Source organism: Poecilia reticulata, chromosome 3 (genome assembly GCF_904066995.2).
Source record: "Poecilia reticulata chromosome 3, P_reticulata-male-v2, whole genome shotgun sequence".
Lineage (NCBI taxonomy): Eukaryota > Metazoa > Chordata > Actinopteri > Cyprinodontiformes > Poeciliidae > Poecilia > Poecilia reticulata.
This window is the reverse complement of record NC_088832.1, coordinates 7235655-7253924: the sequence shown is the minus strand read 5'-3', so window position 1 is coordinate 7253924 and position 18270 is coordinate 7235655. Positions and strand designations below refer to the sequence as shown.

Sequence of the window (18270 nt, the reverse complement as noted above, 5' to 3'; positions counted from 1 at the left end):
TGACAGGGCTTCACAAAAACAACAGAGACGGAGAGAGAAAGGCTGCAGATTAGCAGAAAGGTTCAAATGAAACACATCGTCAGCCTGAAGACGTGAAGAGAAACAACTGCTGTGTAAAACATGTGAATAAAACTCTCATTCTCACTTTGATGAAGGTTTTAAAGTTTTTGTTCTTGTTCATAAGGTCCTTGTAGACGTTGACGGCTTCGTTGTGGCGGCTGCAGAATTTCCCGTAAACCCTCTTCATACTTTCGCCGTTGGATTCCGAGAACTAAGAGCAGAGAGGGGATAAAAAATTGTATATGCAAAAACTCACAGTGACATGGAAAATAATAACAAAAAAAAAAAGAAAAGAAAAAAGGAATTGAAGCTTTAAAACTTTCATTCAAGTCAGAGCAAAATGAGGTGTAAACCGTGGCTGCTCTGACCTGGCTGACCAGAATGTCTCCTATCCTGCTGATGACAAAGCCGCCCTCCGAACCTCCCCCCTCCAGCTGGCTCTCCTTCTTTCGGTCCAGGAGGCGCTGGAGGAGCTGTGAGTGGAGGTCCAGGAGGTCATCCAGTGCCGGAAACATCTTCTCCACCGCGTGCTGGTCCAGCGGCACCTCCTTCTGCAGGCCTTTGCTGTACACCTCCGACATGATGCGCAACGTCCGGATGTGATGCATCTCGGTCTGCATCAGTTCTGCGCAAAGTAAAACGAGACATTCTTAATGAAGGAGCCTCCGCAGACCTACAGGCGTATGCAAACTGCAAACTGTACCACTAGATTACTACAACAGAGTTGTAATTTCAATTGTACAGTGTGAATAAAATGCTTTTCAAAAAACATTCAGTTTGGAATGACAGTCGTGTCATGGACAGTCCAACAGCACTGTTTAAAAAATCCCAGAAGAATCCCTGATGTGTTTTGTCATACCGTAGATGACGTCTTGTCTCTTGACCAGCTCTTTGTTCTGCTGCTGCAGGTACTGCTGCTCCACACACAGACTCCACGAGTCTGCTTCGAACTCTTTGGCGTTCGCCTCGAACTCCCCAAGGAGCTGCGCGTCCATCATCTCCGTCCCTGAACAAGGAGCACAGCTTCCATTCAAGACATTCCCTCTCACTTCTTCTACTGATCGCTAACAAGACTAAAGTTTAAGTTATTCACACGTAATAATATTTTCTTCCGTTTAAGTCATTATAAAACAAAAACAAAAGGAAAAAACATTAACATTACTGTATTTTATGTGACAAATTCTAACATTGTCTCCTGATAAAATGCAAATATACTAGAAGTATCTTATAAAAAAACACAGTGATGGTCTCAATTCTGCAGATATTATCCAAACTAAAGAGCTTCAGGACGTTCAGGGCAAAGAAAAGGGGAACCCCTAGTCTTAACCACCTCCACCCACCCCCGGCTCTTGGTACTTAATTCATGTGGTGGTTAAAGTGTGCCACAGATAAATGGGACACTCCTTTTAAGAAAAAGTTCATGCTGATCTCTACAACGTAAATAAATGTGACCTGTCTCGTTAACAGATAACTGTGTTAAGTCATTATAAATAAAGTGGGACAAAATACAAACCTAAATACACACTAGTGAGAAAGAAATCAACTTAATGTATCTAAACTCGATTTTTGATCATTCATTGATTGCACGTAAACTAGCAAAGAAATGTGCCATTGGGTGCATCGTGATCCAGATATAACTACTGTATTTTGCGGACTGTATGGCGCTCCAGATAAGTTGCTTTAGTGAAAAAAAGTGACAAAAAGACGAAGAAAAAAAAATGCATGTAAATCACTTCTGACTGCGAGATGTAAAACTAGACAAACTATGAAAAAAAGTGCGACTTCATAGTCCGTAAAATACGGTAATTTGAAATACAGTTCAAACATTCAGCACCCCTCGCCCGAATCTGGTTTATGTCAAAATGTTGGGCTTAATTGGGTTTGTTTATTTCAGAAAGATTAGAAAGGGAGAGAAAAAGGTGTGTGTGTGCATGTGTGTGTTGACCTTCATCAGTGAGCGACTCCATGGATTCTGTGACCTGGTTGGTTCTGTTGAGTGAGTCTGTGGACTGAGAAAGGTAGCGCAGGCCTTTGATGGGCATGTCATCAAATGGGCTGAAAGGGGAAATTATCAAAGGTTAGAAAAAACAAAAACAAAAAGTAGATCTGCATCATCATTCTGCCTAAATGTGAATATTTTCTTCAGACGACGGACAGCGGCTCACCCTGCGATGTTGCTAATCGAGAGGCTCTTTGACAGATTGTTTCCAGGGAACGTCATGATGCTGGTGTGTCTCCGTGATCCTGGCATCATCAGGGGAAGATTGTCTTCAGGGATCAAGATGGCTGACCTGGGACGGTCCCTTGTCCCACCAGCTGGAGGACAAACCGTCACAATCACAGTCAGACCCTGAAAAAACTGAAACAGCGTCTAACACGTCTAATTCTTTACCTGACGCGGCTTTATAAAAATCGGGCTAAAACTCATCGTTCACATCTTACTGCATCTTTGATCAGCGACGCTTTGTTTTTATAACGTGCATGCAGAAAGCACACTTCCTACTGTTGCAACGTTGCAGCTCATAGCTGTTAGGAAAAAAGGCAACCAACACACACACAAAAAAATCTCAACATTTTCGGTTAAGAGGTTCAAGAAGCGTGGGCGGTGACTCAGCCAATGCTGTTTACAAAGGAAGTAAACACACTCCTGTAAAATATCACTTTGCCGTCTAATGAGTCAACATAGTCCATCTTTAAACAAACTGCCTTGTTTAAAAGCCTACAGGTCAAGCATGTTCTTATTCTTAAGCAGCAATTCAGCACAAAATATATTCTGTTGTAACGAATTAATTAGAATACTAGTGACACGTCCATTTATTTCAGTAATTTTGTGCCTAAGTGAAACACTTGATATTCAATTCGTCTGATTTTAAAACATCCCAAAGGGAAATTAAATGTCGTCGTAACTCGTACCATCCGAGAATCTACAGAGAGTCGCTGTGGATGGTGATGCTGTGGGCAGGAAGGATCTCCGGTAGCAGTCAGTCTTGCAACGATTCTGAGGAAGCCTCTGACTAAAGACTTTTATTTGCTGTGTGGGACAGAGATGGTTTGAACTTCCTCCTTCTCTCTCTGCATCCATGAGGCCTGCCTTTTCAACTGCTTGGGGATTTGGGGTCAAAGTTCAGGTATTATGTGAGCTTTTTAGATGCTAATCAGCTGATCCCAGTTGGGAAAACAATACTTGGCTGCCATGGTTACACATCATAATTGTCTGAAAGTTATATCAGACCAACAAAAATAGATCAATTTCTATACTGAAATGTAGACCTAATGAAGAATGTGTTTACTATCTCTCTAAATGTTATTTTCAAAAGGTACATTTAATCTGTTGAATGAGTCGTGTTTGCAGCTAAATTCTAATATATTGGGTAAAACTGTATATCATCAAGTTTGACTCAGATTTAGCAATTTTGCAAAGAACTGACACAAATTTCAGCCAAGATGTGCAAAGGAGACATAAACGTATCTGAAAAGACATAAGGTGCTGGTCCTACTGGTCCTATTGACTTGTTGTATCAGAACAAACAAGCAAACTTTTCTGACTTTCTTTTTCTGCATGAAAATATTTTAAAAGCAATTATTTTTCTTCTACTTCACAAATCTGCATTACTTTGTGCTGACAGAAAATCCCAATAAAATACACAGAAGTTTGAGGTTGTAATGTGACAAAATATCAACAACTATTTCAGACTTTTGATGCCATAAAATGTGGACAGGATATTGAGAGCTGAAGTTCAGAAGCCTCAGCTGATCTGCATTGTGTGGCTCATCTCTGCGTTTTCAACCTCACACTGCAACACAACAAAGTCCAACAGCAAACCTTTGCCTCACTTATTTCAATATTTCAAGTCATAAAAAGACATGGATAATCAATAAAAACAAAACAAAAAAAATAATTATTACATGGTTGTAATCTTAGGAACAGGTGTATAATTGTTGAAATAATAAAGCATAGAAGAAATATCTGATTAGATTTTGTTTTACATTTTTGCGCAAATACTTTGATATTTACTATTTTTTTCCAGGTAGGAGTTTTATATCAATGGTGCCCATTTATAATGCTGATGCATAAGAAAACATACATTCAATATAGCAAAAATGAATGTGAAAGAAAAATCAGAAGAAAAAATTTCCCAGAAATGTGTGCAAAGCTCATATCCTGCTTTTGTGGAAGTATATCAGAAACATCAGAAGCGCAGTGCAAACAAAAGAGCTAAATGAAAGTGCTAAAGCTCACTTCTGCTATTACGTTATTTCCCTTTATTAGAAACGTATAGGATTCTCCGCCAACTTTGCACTGTGCAAAAAAAAGAAACCCATAACTGACGGCGATGATTATTCATTCAAGTCCAGTTTAGTTTGACACTCACCTTTGTTCCTCATTGTGACGCCAGGAACAGAGCACGGAGCGCTGGAATCTGGCACTGTAAACTGCTGTTTGGGCAACTAAACAGAGAAACGGGGGATAAAAGCATGGAAACGAAAGGGAAAAAGAAGAAAAAAATCGATTTTGGCTGCAGGACAACAGAACGCTATAGGGTCAGTGGAGGAGAACCGGCAGGGAAAAAAAAGTTTTACCTTCATCTTCACGTTGGCACAAACAGACATGCTGTCCCTGCAGCCCTTGTGGACGGATGCATTACAGTCTGGAAAGAAAAGCAACATAGTGAGCTTGGCGATGGTGCGTGTGTGTAGGGAGGAGGGGGGGGAAATGGGAGCAAGAAATTCTGACTGGTTTTCACAGTCAGCCAGGAAACTCCACCAGCCCGCTAATGAAAGCCAGACTGGAGCGGTGTGTGTGATGCAACTGAGGGGCAATACTGCTCTTGGAAAAAGAAAAAAAAAAAGGATAGGCTTTGACGCACACACATGTATACTACACTGCATGGGAAAATCTCAATTATGTAAACATTCCCATATCCATCATTTAGTCACAAAAGTCATAATTCATGGCTGCTAAAATAAGCCCTGCCAGCGTAACCTGATCCAGTTCAGTCACTTTTGCCTGTGTTTTTTGGGGAACTCGTGCTTCTGATTGGTCTGCCAGTCCCGCTAATTTTCACACCGAAGCGTTTCCACTGAAGACTTCATCAGAGGTGTTGCGCAACTTAACCCACCCCCCTCACCCCCCTGCAGGAGCGTCGTCATCCTCGCAGGGGCGCGTGCAACGTTTCCGCTCTTAGGATTACATCAGTAAACAAATGCTCTCACTGAGGGTGAGAAGATAATAAAGACGTGTAAGTAAAAGAAAGGCAACGACGCCATCGGTGGCTGGTTTTTGATTGCTCCTTTTCTAACTTACATTATTGGGTGTTTTCTTGTTTTTTTATGTGGACGTCTAAGTAGATCCAGAAAACAGGAGACAAAGAAACACTGTATTTGTCTGCTGGATGGAAACCAGCCAGACATCTGCGAGTATAAACCTCCTAAAAAAAATCCGCCTCACAAGGCTCTGCAGCAGACTGCATGCAAAACAAAAAGGGCTGTTTCTTGTCAGCCGAGTATCTGAGACAGAATGTGACCATTCAGAAGATGGCTGTAATCCATCGCAGAGCTCGTTTCTCCTTTTGAGCTTTTTTGCTTTCCCTCCCCCCTGCCCCCATCCCACTTGTGCAATAAGCTACATCCTCTTCTGGTTCTCCAGTGAAAAGCAAAATTAAAAATGGCTTTGTTTTCTGTGCCGACACTCTGATGGGGCCGGTTCTGAAGTTGTCCTCCAGGAGACGAGTGTGCAGCTACAGCAGCGATTTGGCCAAGCACAACAATGAGATGCAAGAAGGATGCTAAGAATGACCACCATAAGACAAACGGAGCAACATGTTACGCTGATGATAGTTTTGTCCAGCGATACGAACACAGATGGCAATAGCGTCGTTATATCAGTCGTTTGGCGTTGTGGACAGGATTTAACGATGAGGACCGGGTCACTGTACGGCTGGTTTTTTCTACTGCACATTTAATGACGATACAGTGCAGATAGCTAAGTAGAGGGCAACAGCAACTAACTAGTTGAACTGAAGCACTATCAGTTGAAACAAAAATCAGTTTTGTTTCAACAGATTTTTTAAACAAAACTCAGTTGCGGACTGGGAATAGTGGGACTTCTTAGTGTTGAAACAGTTAATTCAGAAAATAGAATCGGATTCCTGAACAGATCAAAGATTTGCAGCAATAAACAGCACAAGGCTGACATCACAAAAAAACAAAAAACATCACGTCATTAAATCAGCAAAACAGACAGAAAAAGGTACTTACATGTACAACAGAATGCCTCTTTTCCATTAAAAGCTTTATTGCACAGGGAGCACTGGAGGGACTGGTTCGAGCTGACAGGCGTGAAAATGTGTCCATTCACGGCCTTCTTGTCCTTCTCCTTGCTTTCTTTGTCTTTGTCCCTTTTGTCTCTGTCTTTTTCCTGAGGGAGAAAAGTTGCTGGAGTTAACTTGACTCATCTCTGACTTCGCTTCCACAATTAACTGGGAACACTTTCACCGGCAAATTGGAAATTTGAGGGAAGAGTGAGACTCCAAGTGAAGACCTGGTTGCGCCCGGAGAGGACTCGCGCGCCAGACGCTGACAAAATGTTTCACTGGTCGGCCGGTGGCTTATGTTAAATTTCAATCTAAACCCCACGGAGCAACATGATTACTCTGATGTGCTTCCCAGCAGGGGGAGAGGCTGGTAGAGAGGGAGAATGGATATTAAGTGATGCAATTTTTATGCAGTCAACAAAGTGTCTTATTAAAGAACTTTTAAAATAGCTTTTTTTTGTAAATTGCTTCTATACGTGTCAGTGTTTAATATCTAGGAAATGTAAATACGCTGCACACAACTATGACTACTGTTATAGACAATTACATTTTTTTTTTTACTTGGTCATCATTTAGGGTTAGATAAATAATTGAAAAGTCATATTTATAGGTCTTTGCAAAAGTACTCGCACATTTTCACGTTTTGTCATGATATAGCTGCTAAAAGTGGCTCAAAATTTTAAAGAGGAAGAAAAATCAATTCCAATAAACATCTGTACAGTGCAGTGGTCCATTCAGAGCTGCAAGTCCAATGGGCTGTGTCGTCTGCAGTGGGTCTGTCACAATAAGCAATAAATCAATTAATCGCATGACAAATTAAAATGAGCTCACTAATTTCCATTTGCGTGATTGATCTTTTTCTTCTTCTCTTTTCTCCCTTTCTACCAAAAACTGAATATAAAACGTCTTGAGTCTGGTGACGTGATCTTAACGAGCTGTTATTTTGAAGGACAATTTTATCTACATGTGTTGTTTCTGTTGTTTTGCTTATTTATTTTGAATATTTAAAATTTCTTCTTATATGCTAATTAGAAATGAAAGTTTATTGATCATTGAGAAAGCCATCACCATCATGTTACTTGAAAATTGTCTCAAAAACAACGATGTCATGGTTTATCGCAATAACTTCCGGGACAATTCATCGTCCAGCAAATTCTGTTACGGTGGCAGGCCTAGAGATTATCACAAAATGCTACCAAAACAAAATAAAACAAAAAAAATCTAACAAAAAGTGAAAGAGTGAACAAGGAGGAGACAGATCCAGAGGATTCGAGGAGCTTTGATGTAGCCTCCCAGACGTCTCTGACCTTCTCCACAACAGGGTCGCCTCTTTCTGCTGCTCCCCTCCTCTAATGGACAAGCTCATCCTCAAGCAGCCCCATTCACACACACACACACCAAAACTGAATCACAATCCCATAAAGTGATGTAGAAAAGAACAGAGCCTTCATTCTTTTGGATTTGCATCACAGAGCCTCCACCCAAACCCAGAGGAAATGGGGAAAATGGAGTTTTCCAGCTTGTTTTTAATGGGCCAGCCCTGAGGCCTCTCTCTCGGTTTGCGAGGACCACAGAGCTCCAACGTAGCTGGGCTCACTTTCGCTCGGTTTTTAAAGATGCCAGAGAGGCTAAATGAGCCACGGTGTGTTTCAGAGCCGTTGCAACACAACTGCATTGAAGTCTCACTTCCTGCAACAACAACTGTCAGATTGGAACTAAAACGATCTCACAGATTTCCATGACTTCCAAAAACGGTAGCTTTAAATCATTTGGAAACCCCTTTTTGATGAGAAAATCCACACAAAAAAAAATCTATTTGCTGAAGCAGAGAAATCTAATAAAAAAAGAGGGAATGCGAGAAGTTTTTGGCTACAAGAAACCTCCTCAAGATGCATAACAGCCTGTGACGTCTACAGCACAGATTGAAAACAAAGAGACATTCTAGTGTAAGAAAGTCTAACAGACTATGACTTCACTGGAAAATAAAGAAGAAAAGACAAGCCGCCACAGAACAGAACTCTTTAAACATGATCTTCTGACAGCCACTAAACTTTCTCTCTCTCTCTCTTTTTTTTTAACTGCAATATGACTGGAAAAACAGAGCGGTTCTCTCAGCCTACCTCCAGGCAACCTTTCCTTCTCAGCGAGAAGCCGCGGCTCCCCGAGAACCTCCCGTACAACATCCCTGGTCTGCGGCCCAAGGGGCACGGTCTACAGCCGGCAGAGCCGAGGCTCCATCAGGAACTTGGGCAAAGAGGAAGTGACTGCCGCGCAGCAGGAGATGCTATTTCTGCAAAACAAGCCGTCGGCGCGGAGCAGACGCTGTTGCAGACTGCAGCGACTACATCCTCTTCCACCAACGTTCTCACTTTCGGTGTTCGTGCAGAAGAGCAGAGAGAGGTTCTAAGGGTTTTATACCTGGTAAAGACTGACCGCAACTGAACCAGAGGAGAATGGTTGACATAGCAACAACAGGGTTTGGCAGAATCATCACAATAATCGTCACAACAGCACCGAGTTGAAACGGAATTAAAGCACAATTTTGGTTTGTGGATGATTTGTTTTCATCCCAGCCACAGGCTGAGGCGGCACCTTTTGGGGTCCTGTCACTTTAACAGCAAAATGCAATTGAGAGGTTGGAAAACATTACAGCAAGTTTTTGTCTTCCTGTTTTACTTCCTGTTCACCCGTAGGCGTCTCGGTGCATGGGGGGCGAGCGGCTTTACAGAAACATGGAGGCAGCGATTGCTAAAAACTGCCTGGTTTTATTTTTTCCACAACAGGAACACCAATCTGGACGGAATTCATTCGAATGCCACATCCAAACCCGCGGGTGACGTCAGCGCCGCCGAGATACGGGTGACAGGAATCATGTGGGTTAGAATTATTTATAATTGAATCGTTCTCAAATGTGTGCATTGTAAGAGGCAGGAAACCCCACTTCCTGTTGAGGATATGAACTCTTTGCTGATAATTTTCGGTCTGTGTAACAAGGACACACCATGAGGTCATCCATGGTTTGTCATCTCCTATGTGATTCAATGAGAGCCGTGTGAGAAATGATGAGAGAAACAGGACAAATATAACAAAACGTATTTGATCCCCTCCCACCCCCCCAAAAAATAAGATTACTGATTAGAAAATATTAAAATGTGTCAATAAAAATGTTGAATTCCTCAAAAACATTCCACAGTTTAAAGAGTCTAAAATGAAACTAACAATTCTTTATGATGGCTTCTTTAAAGCAAACTATTATTTATCTAAAATGGTTTTTATATCACAGAAAAAGTTAGTTTGCTGTGAAACATTCCCAAAATCTTAATTTTTTTTCTGTGATGTTTACAATTTCCAGATTTAATGAATTATTTTCTGTTTTCTAAATAGACCAAAACAAAGTACTGCATATTTGTGAAGTGAAAGGGAATGGTTATCAACTTTGTTTTTTGCTGTTTTAGTTTGTTACAAATAAAAATCTGAAAAGTGTGACAAGAAAATGTATTCAATCCTCTGGGGTCAAAGAATTTTTATACATCTTTGTACATCTGCGGAGACAGAAGCTGACAAGTTGTGTCCTACTTTGTGTCTTTCCATCACATAAAATCCCAATAAAATACAGTTCAGTTTATGACTGTGGTGTGACTAAAATGTTACTCATCACACCTTGGAAAGTTATTTCTCCCCAAGGCAAAGAAAGGTAACCCAGAGCTCTTCTCCATTCAGAGACTCGTATATTTGGGACCACAAAATGAATAGTGAACTCCAAAAGCAGCGCCTGCTGGGGAAGTGTGAACAGGAGGAAGTTACAAGCCCTGAAGCGCGACACGTAACCACCAGCTGTTCAGAAGAGGAAGCAGATCCCTGGGTGAATGTGGACGCACCGCAGCGGAGCCCGAAAAGCAACCTGCCGCTCCCTCGCTCTTTGCTTAAAATGGATGTTTGTGTGAAGAGGTGGCTACGGTCTACCCAAACACACACACACGCACGCACACGCCCACACACACACACACACACGCACACGCACGCACGCACGCACGCACGCACGCACGCACGCACGCACGCACGCACGCACGCACACTGAAAATAGGTCCTCCACATGTGGCGAGGCGGTCATTTTGCTTACCCGTGTCTTTTTGTACATCTTGTTCTTGAGGTAGCTGAAGGTCCGGCTGACTTTGGTCGTGTTCCTGCCCTCCGTGTCGCTCCGCAGAGGCCCCGGCTCTTCCTCCGATATACTGAAACGCAGGTCAGCGTTACTTTGCAGCCTGCGCGATATGCTGGCTCACACATTCACTCAAGACGCGTCTTTACAACGCCATAAAGGTCCAGCCGGCCGCTTCTCCTTGGCTCCTCTTTACGGGAACCATAAAGGCCGTCGTGGGTGTAGACAAAAAATAAAAAAATAAAACCTAAAGAAGGATTTGTTCATAATGTGTGTGAACTGACCTGTAAGCTACCGACCCAGAGGGGTTGGAAAACAATCTCACGCCTGTAAGGAGAGAAGACAGGAAGTGAGGAGCAGAACTTTTTTATTCATTATTTGAAATCATTTTTTTTTTTTTTGTTATGTCAGGTAAAACGATGAGCAGGACAGAGCAGGATTGACCTTTCGCTGAGTATACTGGCTCACTAGTAAAACATTTTATATTCACTGGAGCTGAAGGTTGTCGGGTCAAGTCCTGGCTGCGAGGATTTGGCCGGGACACGGACTGAGCTATTTCTAATGCTTGAAAATGAGCTGCTTAGCCCTGAGGATCCCCTGCAGAGCGAGGGCAATGCGCTAATGGAGAGGCCGAGGCCGAGAGCTCCAGGCAGTCTGCCTTTCAGTTCAGCGACACTCGGTCCCAAAGGGCCGTCGGCTCTCCGGCTGCTCTGAAGAGGAGCGGCTTTAAAACTACATTCGAAACACTTTAAATATTGAAGATTCATTGTTGACGGTTCAGATTGTCACACAGGGTTCTAGCCATCTGCAGTTTTACTAAATTTGTTGGCGCTGTTAAAAACTTGCAAACGGTCTGGAAAAATGTCCACTTTTTATTGTAGTGGTGTAATTTCACAAACTTTTCATTTGACATTTATTCAATGTTGTGAAAAAAAAACATGTTAAGAATTAACATCTGAAAAGCTGTTATTTTGCATTAACCAATTTTTGCTCCCATCTTCTATTAAGATTACACAATTTAACATTTCAGAAAAATAAATCTGCTTAATAAAACAACGTATGTCATGTATGCCAATATATATATGTCTGTATCTGAAGAAATCCATATGATTGCAAACGGCTTCAAGTCAATTATTCCAGTCATTTTTAAATGAGGAACATTCAGCTTCTCTCAAAAATAATCATTCTTCTCAGTTTTGTGCAGCGCGTGAAGGCCCGCAAAGGATAATGTAAGCAAAATGAAACGTAAAACAGCAACAGAAAGAGAGTAGAGGAGAGAGATGAAGGTTTGGTCTGAAGAAGACAGGCCCACATGTATCCTCAGATAACCTGCAACACCTCTGACGGTGCTTTCCCTCTTTTATCTCGTGATATTGCTCCAGTTTCTTTTTTTTTTTTCCTCAGAAAATAGATGACACCAAAGGCCAATTCACGGAAAGGTCATGCTGCCACTGTCTGCATGTGACAGAAGTAGCCGAGGTCCAATTCAACACGGCCAAACAGAATTTATCAGCAGAATGATTTCAGAGCACAGTGCACAAAAGGAGTAGGTTTGCTTTTCTTCCTCCTCCCATCAAGGATCGATCAGTCGATTTATATGAGTAGTAATAAGTATTCTCCTTTGGACTGAATATTGGTGCTGTGGCTCAATCAGCCGCCATGTTGCCTTCAGGATTATTTTAGAGGAGCCAATCCTACACTGGACAGGAAAATGATAAAAACCCAGACTGAACTAATTTTTATATTAAAATTGTTTGTTTTTTTCAGCCTCTCTTAATGCCAGACGGTTTTACGACTCCTTTGGAGAGGAGAAGCCTCCCTCACTCTACACCTGCACAGGTGGGAACAGCAGTTTTAATCATGGTTCATTACACTCGGGTGTAGCTAGCGTCTGAACAGAGAGGAGGAGGCGGGTTTCTAGAGCTCTACTGGGAACCGCGACTGCTGTGGGTTTAAAAAAAAAAAATCTAGTTTCTACTGCAGCCACGTTTGCCGTCTGGTACTCACTCGAGTCATCCTCCTCCTCCTCTTCATCGTCACTTGACGAAGAGTCCCCGTAAATGAACCGAGTCTTAGATTTGGTGAGGATGGGGGACAGGTTGAAAGAGAAGGAAATGCGCCTCTTGCGTCTCAGGCGTCCCACCGCTGGGAGGCGGAGGGACGACGGCAGTGGCAGCGGCGGCAACGAGGGAGGAACCACAACAAGCACTCGTCATTTGCTCAAAGCGTGCAACTGTGGTACCGCTAATAAGTCGTTGTAATCTTGGTGGTTCTTATTTTAGGAATACACCCAAGTGTCGGTAAACTAGATGTAAAGTCAATTTTGGTTCATTTCTAATTAAAGTGTCGGACCTCTTGGGTTTTTTTCCTACGTTTTTTCACCTTACATCCACAAAATTTTATATATTTTTTGGGGGACTTGACAGTTGAAACCGAACCCTTACAATAAAATTTGGGTCATGTAGATATACCAAAACTATTTCTACTTGCTAAATGCCAGAAGCAAAATATTTACATACATTCCCTCAATATTTGGTAGCGTTGTCTTTGAACTGCATCTCTTTGCGCTGGCTTGATGGCCACACCAAAACATTGACTTTGTTGTCTTTAAGCCACTTTGTAGCCACTTTGGCTTTACAGCTTGAGGTTGTTGTCCAATTGGAAGACCCATTTATGCCAAAGTTTTACTGCCTGGTTTACGTCTTTAGATGTTGCCACAGGTGTGCCTCTAATTAACGCAAATGTGTCAATTAACATAGCAGAAGTTTCCAAAGTCATGACATCATCTTCTGGGCTTTCCCTCATTGTTTCAGGGGATTTATTCTGAATGTAAACTTCTAATTTTGAAGACATTAATAAATACATCTGTGACCTATTTTGCCCCTAGTAGTGTGGCATTTAGAAAATGGAAATAATTTTGGTAAGTCTAAGTGACCTAAAACAAGAGACATTTGGTCTGATTGAACTTTGTTCAGCTTGAAAAAAATGTGTAGATTCTGTATATGTAAACTTTGGCTTTCCATTGTATTCTGTCAGTATTAAGTCAGCTTCACTCTAATATCCATAAATAAAATGCAGGCCAACCAACTGTGAAAAAAGTCTGTCACATCCTAAATGCAACACAATATAACCACTGTGAAACATGGGGCAGCAGCATGATGCTGTGGTCGAGACCTAAATCCAAGTGTAAATGGATGAAAGCACTTGAAATGTTCAGTTTATGGCCAATCTTCATCCACAATGGCTGAATTCAAGCTGATTCGTGAACATTAACTGGCAGAAATTCACGTCAGAGTTGATGACCACAAACAAATAGATACTTGTGTCATGTCTCCTGCCACTTCAGTTGTGTTCTACTTCGTGTTGATCTACTAAATAAAAGTTTGCAGTTTTAAACAGAGAAAATGTGGGCAAGTCTTAGGGGCCGTGATACAGGAAGTGATGTTCAAAAAATACTTAGTGATTTAAAGACACACAGCGTCACAGTCTTTAAATAATGAAAATAAAAAGATAAAAAGAAATCAAACCACTGAAGGAAAAGAGAGGCTGAAAATTTAAAGAAAGGGCAACGAAATCATAACTCAGGTGTGAACCCAACGTGAGGAGAAACACTCACCATCGCTGTCTTTATGGCTAATGGTGACCATGGAAATGGACTTGGTTAGTGGAAGGGTCATGGAGGGACAGCTGTTCCTCAGCGGCCGATACCGTCGCAATTTCTGCGTCGTGAAATACAAAGTGTCCATCAGATCGGCGGCGCGACAATGTCAGAGAGGATGCAAACAGAGGCAGATAAACTGGAAACAGGAACAATGAACTAAAAGGGGAAACTGGATGTTTGATTTGTGATGGTTATGTTCATGATTTGCTTAAAAGTCACTAAGTGAGAAGGAATCAAACAACCAGAGGACAATGATGATCAGTAGTTCTCGCTAATCCCCAAAGTGACGTTTCCCCGCCTTGTTTAGAAAATCTTTATCTGTTCCGATGAATTTCATGAAGTTTATATTACAAAAGTCAGGAGTGTCCAAACATTTTGTCGCATAAGCAAAAATCATCAGGTCGAAAGACAAAAGAAAAGGCTAAAAAGGAAGCAAAAAAGTTACATTTCTAACCTACTCAATAATAAACTAAGCAGAAATAGTTTAAATGAGTAAAGTAGGATATAAATCACTGTAAATAAAAAACTCTGCACCAGGGCAGCTCACTTAAATACACCTATTGCTTCACAGGTTTGGTCACACATGTAAAAATAACACAATTATGAGTAGAATGATTAATATAGAATAATTAATAAAGAAACTTAAATTGACTAAAAAATAGGTTAGTTTGGTGAAATAAATGAACTGCAACAAATCGTTCAAATGGTTCAGAAAGTGTAATTAGGAATTCTAAATATAATATAAAATAAATAATAAAACGGCATCACTCAGAGCACAGAGCATAGAATTAGGATGAATCTCCCTTTACGGGCACATGTGTCATCAATACCCAATCTCGAATTGTTTTCAACATTGCAACTGATCCAGATATAAAGATTGGATCGCTGCATCTCTAGAATATAATGACGCATCATGTTGTCGATTTTGAGTAATAAAAAATCAGCTTTAGGTCACTTTTATTGAGAAGTATGTAGAAGAGTTTGATAAATTCATTAAAAGCATCAAAGCCTGTTGGATAGATGTGCTTTGTGCAGTAGCCAAAACTTTATGTCAACACTTTCAATAAAAAGTTGAACTGAGAGTTGTGGGCCGCACAGAACCAGTCCAGGTGCCGCAGTTTGGACATCGTTATGCAAGTCGTGTGTGTGTGTGTGTGTGTGTGTGTGTGTGTGTGTGTGTGTGTGTGCGTGTGTTTCTGCACCGACCTGTTCCTGCAGCCTGCTGTCCTCCTCCCGCTCCTCCTGCTCTTCCGTCAGAGACACCAGGGAGCCCCTGTCGTCGCTGTTGTGCCGTGGCATCCTGGAGCGCTCCAGGTCGCGGGGCTCCTGGATGGTGCAGCCCCTCAGCTCTTCCTGGATCCCACTGAGCCCTTCTAAGCTGTAGCTGCACAGAAACACACGAAACCCGACATGTAAACACACTCCTCCAGGTCTCTCCGAGCTATTCATCACGTCTTTCTGGAGACGTACAATTCCTGCAGCACACTGAAATGAATGCATGCACCTGTTGTTACACACACATGCACACATATAAAGCTGGGCTCTGCACAGTGTTTAGTCAGCTGAGTTATCGCCGGCCTCTGGGGCAGATTTACAGGCGAAGCAGCTGCAAATGACTTCCAACATCGGCATCGGCGCGGAGGGCTCTGCAGCTGTGATTTACAACCCCAATTACATCGATCTATGACTGCGAATGAGAGGCCCTGAAAAAAAAATCCAATGCAATGATTATGGGGAGGAAAACTACAGCTACATTTCAGAAAGAGCTATGCTAGCAAGCTGCGGCTCAGTCTGCTTCAGTAAATCTCTCCCTCTCCCCCCTTTTCCTCCAGCCTCCGTGGTGGCAGTGTGGGCTCCACGGTATCCAGCAAATCACCGGTCCCGACACTTTCAAGCATCACTAACCGAGGGCTGAACTGAAAGAATCATCATTGGCGACCAGCCCCGGTAATCCTTGGGATCTGGGAGGCGGACGGCTATATCTGTCACGTTAAAACCTCCGTCCTGGCTCAGGATACTCACCCCTACGGATCCAGAAGTTCCTTCATCCTGAACAACACCTGCAGACTCTGCTGTGGCAGTAGGAACTGACAAGGCTGAAGTTGCACACAAAGGAAAACACGCCCATAACAACGGCTCATGCAAATCGAGTCGGTTGTAAACGTGCATCATTTAAAAGTGGTAGTGTGTTCCTAGCCGACTCAGAGTAACAGATGAGATGTTAGAAGTCCTTTTTTTTGGGAGGGGTGGGGGGGGTATTGGGAAGTTGAGGGGGCAGCGAGGATGTGGAAAAACAAAACAAAAACAATTTTAAAAATAGCACATGGAGTATACAGCATAAACATACAAGAGGAGACCATTTCTGATTGCCTGGACTGAATGTTGAAGTTGCATGTTGTAAGCGGCGTCTTCGAAGAGACATGAAAAAAGACATATGCACACACGTTAGGGTTGAAACGATTAATTGGATTAATTGCGAATAACCGATTATTGAAATAATCGTTAACTAATTAAGTAATTGATTAGTCGTTATCTGGAGTGTTCAGACTTTAAAAAAAGCTAATTTGCTGAAAGCACCACGCTCAAAGCAGTAAATAAGACAAATTTATATAAAAAAAATATATATGCATTTGGAATTTAAGACTTAAAAAAAAGCCTTCCTATGTAAACATGTTCTACCCAGAACTCCTGAAGCAGGATAGTTTTAACTTCATCTGGCTAGAATTCTGTAGGAAAAACATCTATTAAGCACCTTTTATCCACACTGTATTAATGTTAGGTCAAGCAGAACAGGCTGAACTTTTCACATGTTGATGTTAGAAGCATTATTTTTAACTGCAGATGCTTCCTTTGCTATAAATGATCAAGCTTTCACTACAGGAATGCGATGTTATTGCATTTTAGGCAATAAAATATTTATTTTCTTACTTTAAAAGGAATTTCTATGTTTATTAGCATCATTTAATGTATTTCTGGTATTGTTTTACTGGTTATATGAAAAATTAGCAAAATATGCTAATTTTTGATGATTAATCAATCCATTTGATCATTCTATTGGTTAATCAAATAATAGAATAATCAATTACTAAAATAGTTGTTAGAGTTTATTTGAAGAAATAATCTATTGCAACTGATGAGTTATTGTTTCTGCTGGACAACAAAGTAACTGCTCCATCTAGCCTTCTTTGTGTATGCTTATGAGAACACCTTTGGTCAATTATCAGTTCAGTTTGGGAACTGTAACCTGTTTCCTGGTGCAAATCAAGAAAGATTTGCCATGGATGCTTTCTGTACTTGAGTTTATAGTGACAGAATGCAAAAGAAAAATCAAACTAACTCCGACAATAAAGCCACAATAAGCCGGACTCCAGGAGCAACACTGCAGCCCCAACTGCTCAGCGAGACAGATGTGGCCATATGGTTGCCGCAGCGACCTACTACAATGTGACACATGTCTTAATTAGAACCTGGCAGATGGTATTACTAATGTGTGTCCATATCTGGATTTATCACACTCTGCAAAAGGGAAAACTGAGTCGCCAAATTTGAGAAAGATTAATGCCAAAAACAAAATGTAGGGCCAGAACTAACAATTATTTTAGGAATCGATTTAGCTATCGATTATTCTGACCATCAATTAATTGTATAAAAACAATGACACATTCTACAGATTTTAAGTCTTACTTACACAATGAGAGATCAACTTACAAAGATGCAAACACATAATTTAATTCATTTTTTAAATAGGAAAACAATCAATTTATTGCCCAAAATGCAACAACACAGGATTCTTTTAGTAAATCTGAAACAGGTGAAGCTGAAACTTTACTAATTGATGAGTTTTGGCTAAAACCTATTTGCAGACAACTGTGTTTTTATCTTAAATGCAAAATGTATGTATATATATTTGTAGTTTTGGTTTAATTACGGCTCTGAATATATAGATTTTTTCAGCAAATTACCTTTTTTGAGTCTGTATACAGCAGCTAACGACTAATCAGTGACTAAATTAGTTGACAATTGTTTCAATAATCGATTCATCGTGATTAATCCAACTAATTGTTTCAGCCGGAGTC

At 41.2% G+C, this 18270-nt stretch overlaps 1 protein-coding gene across 11 annotated transcripts in view; it reads right to left on the bottom strand.

Annotated features, from left to right (window-relative positions):
- Positions 1-18270, bottom strand: part of akap13a (A-kinase anchoring protein 13a) — a 140503-nt gene that overhangs the window by 22821 nt on the left and 99412 nt on the right. For 9 of the 11 annotated variants that reach the window (XM_008404818.2, XM_008404821.2, XM_008404826.2 and 6 more), the window contains 13 exons: positions 15401-15578; positions 14150-14252; positions 12541-12678; positions 10818-10860; positions 10495-10606; positions 6319-6478; positions 4642-4709; positions 4434-4509; positions 2226-2376; positions 2006-2115; positions 920-1066; positions 429-685; positions 146-271 (listed from right to left, as the gene is read on the bottom strand). In XM_008404818.2, coding sequence (XP_008403040.1) covers positions 146-271; positions 429-685; positions 920-1066; positions 2006-2115; positions 2226-2376; positions 4434-4509; positions 4642-4709; positions 6319-6478; positions 10495-10606; positions 10818-10860; positions 12541-12678; positions 14150-14252; positions 15401-15578 — 1669 coding nt within the window. The remainder of the gene's footprint in view (positions 1-145; positions 272-428; positions 686-919; positions 1067-2005; positions 2116-2225; positions 2377-4433; positions 4510-4641; positions 4710-6318; positions 6479-10494; positions 10607-10817; positions 10861-12540; positions 12679-14149; positions 14253-15400; positions 15579-18270) is intronic. The other 2 variants (XM_008404828.2, XM_081605000.1) reach the window with 1 other exon arrangement.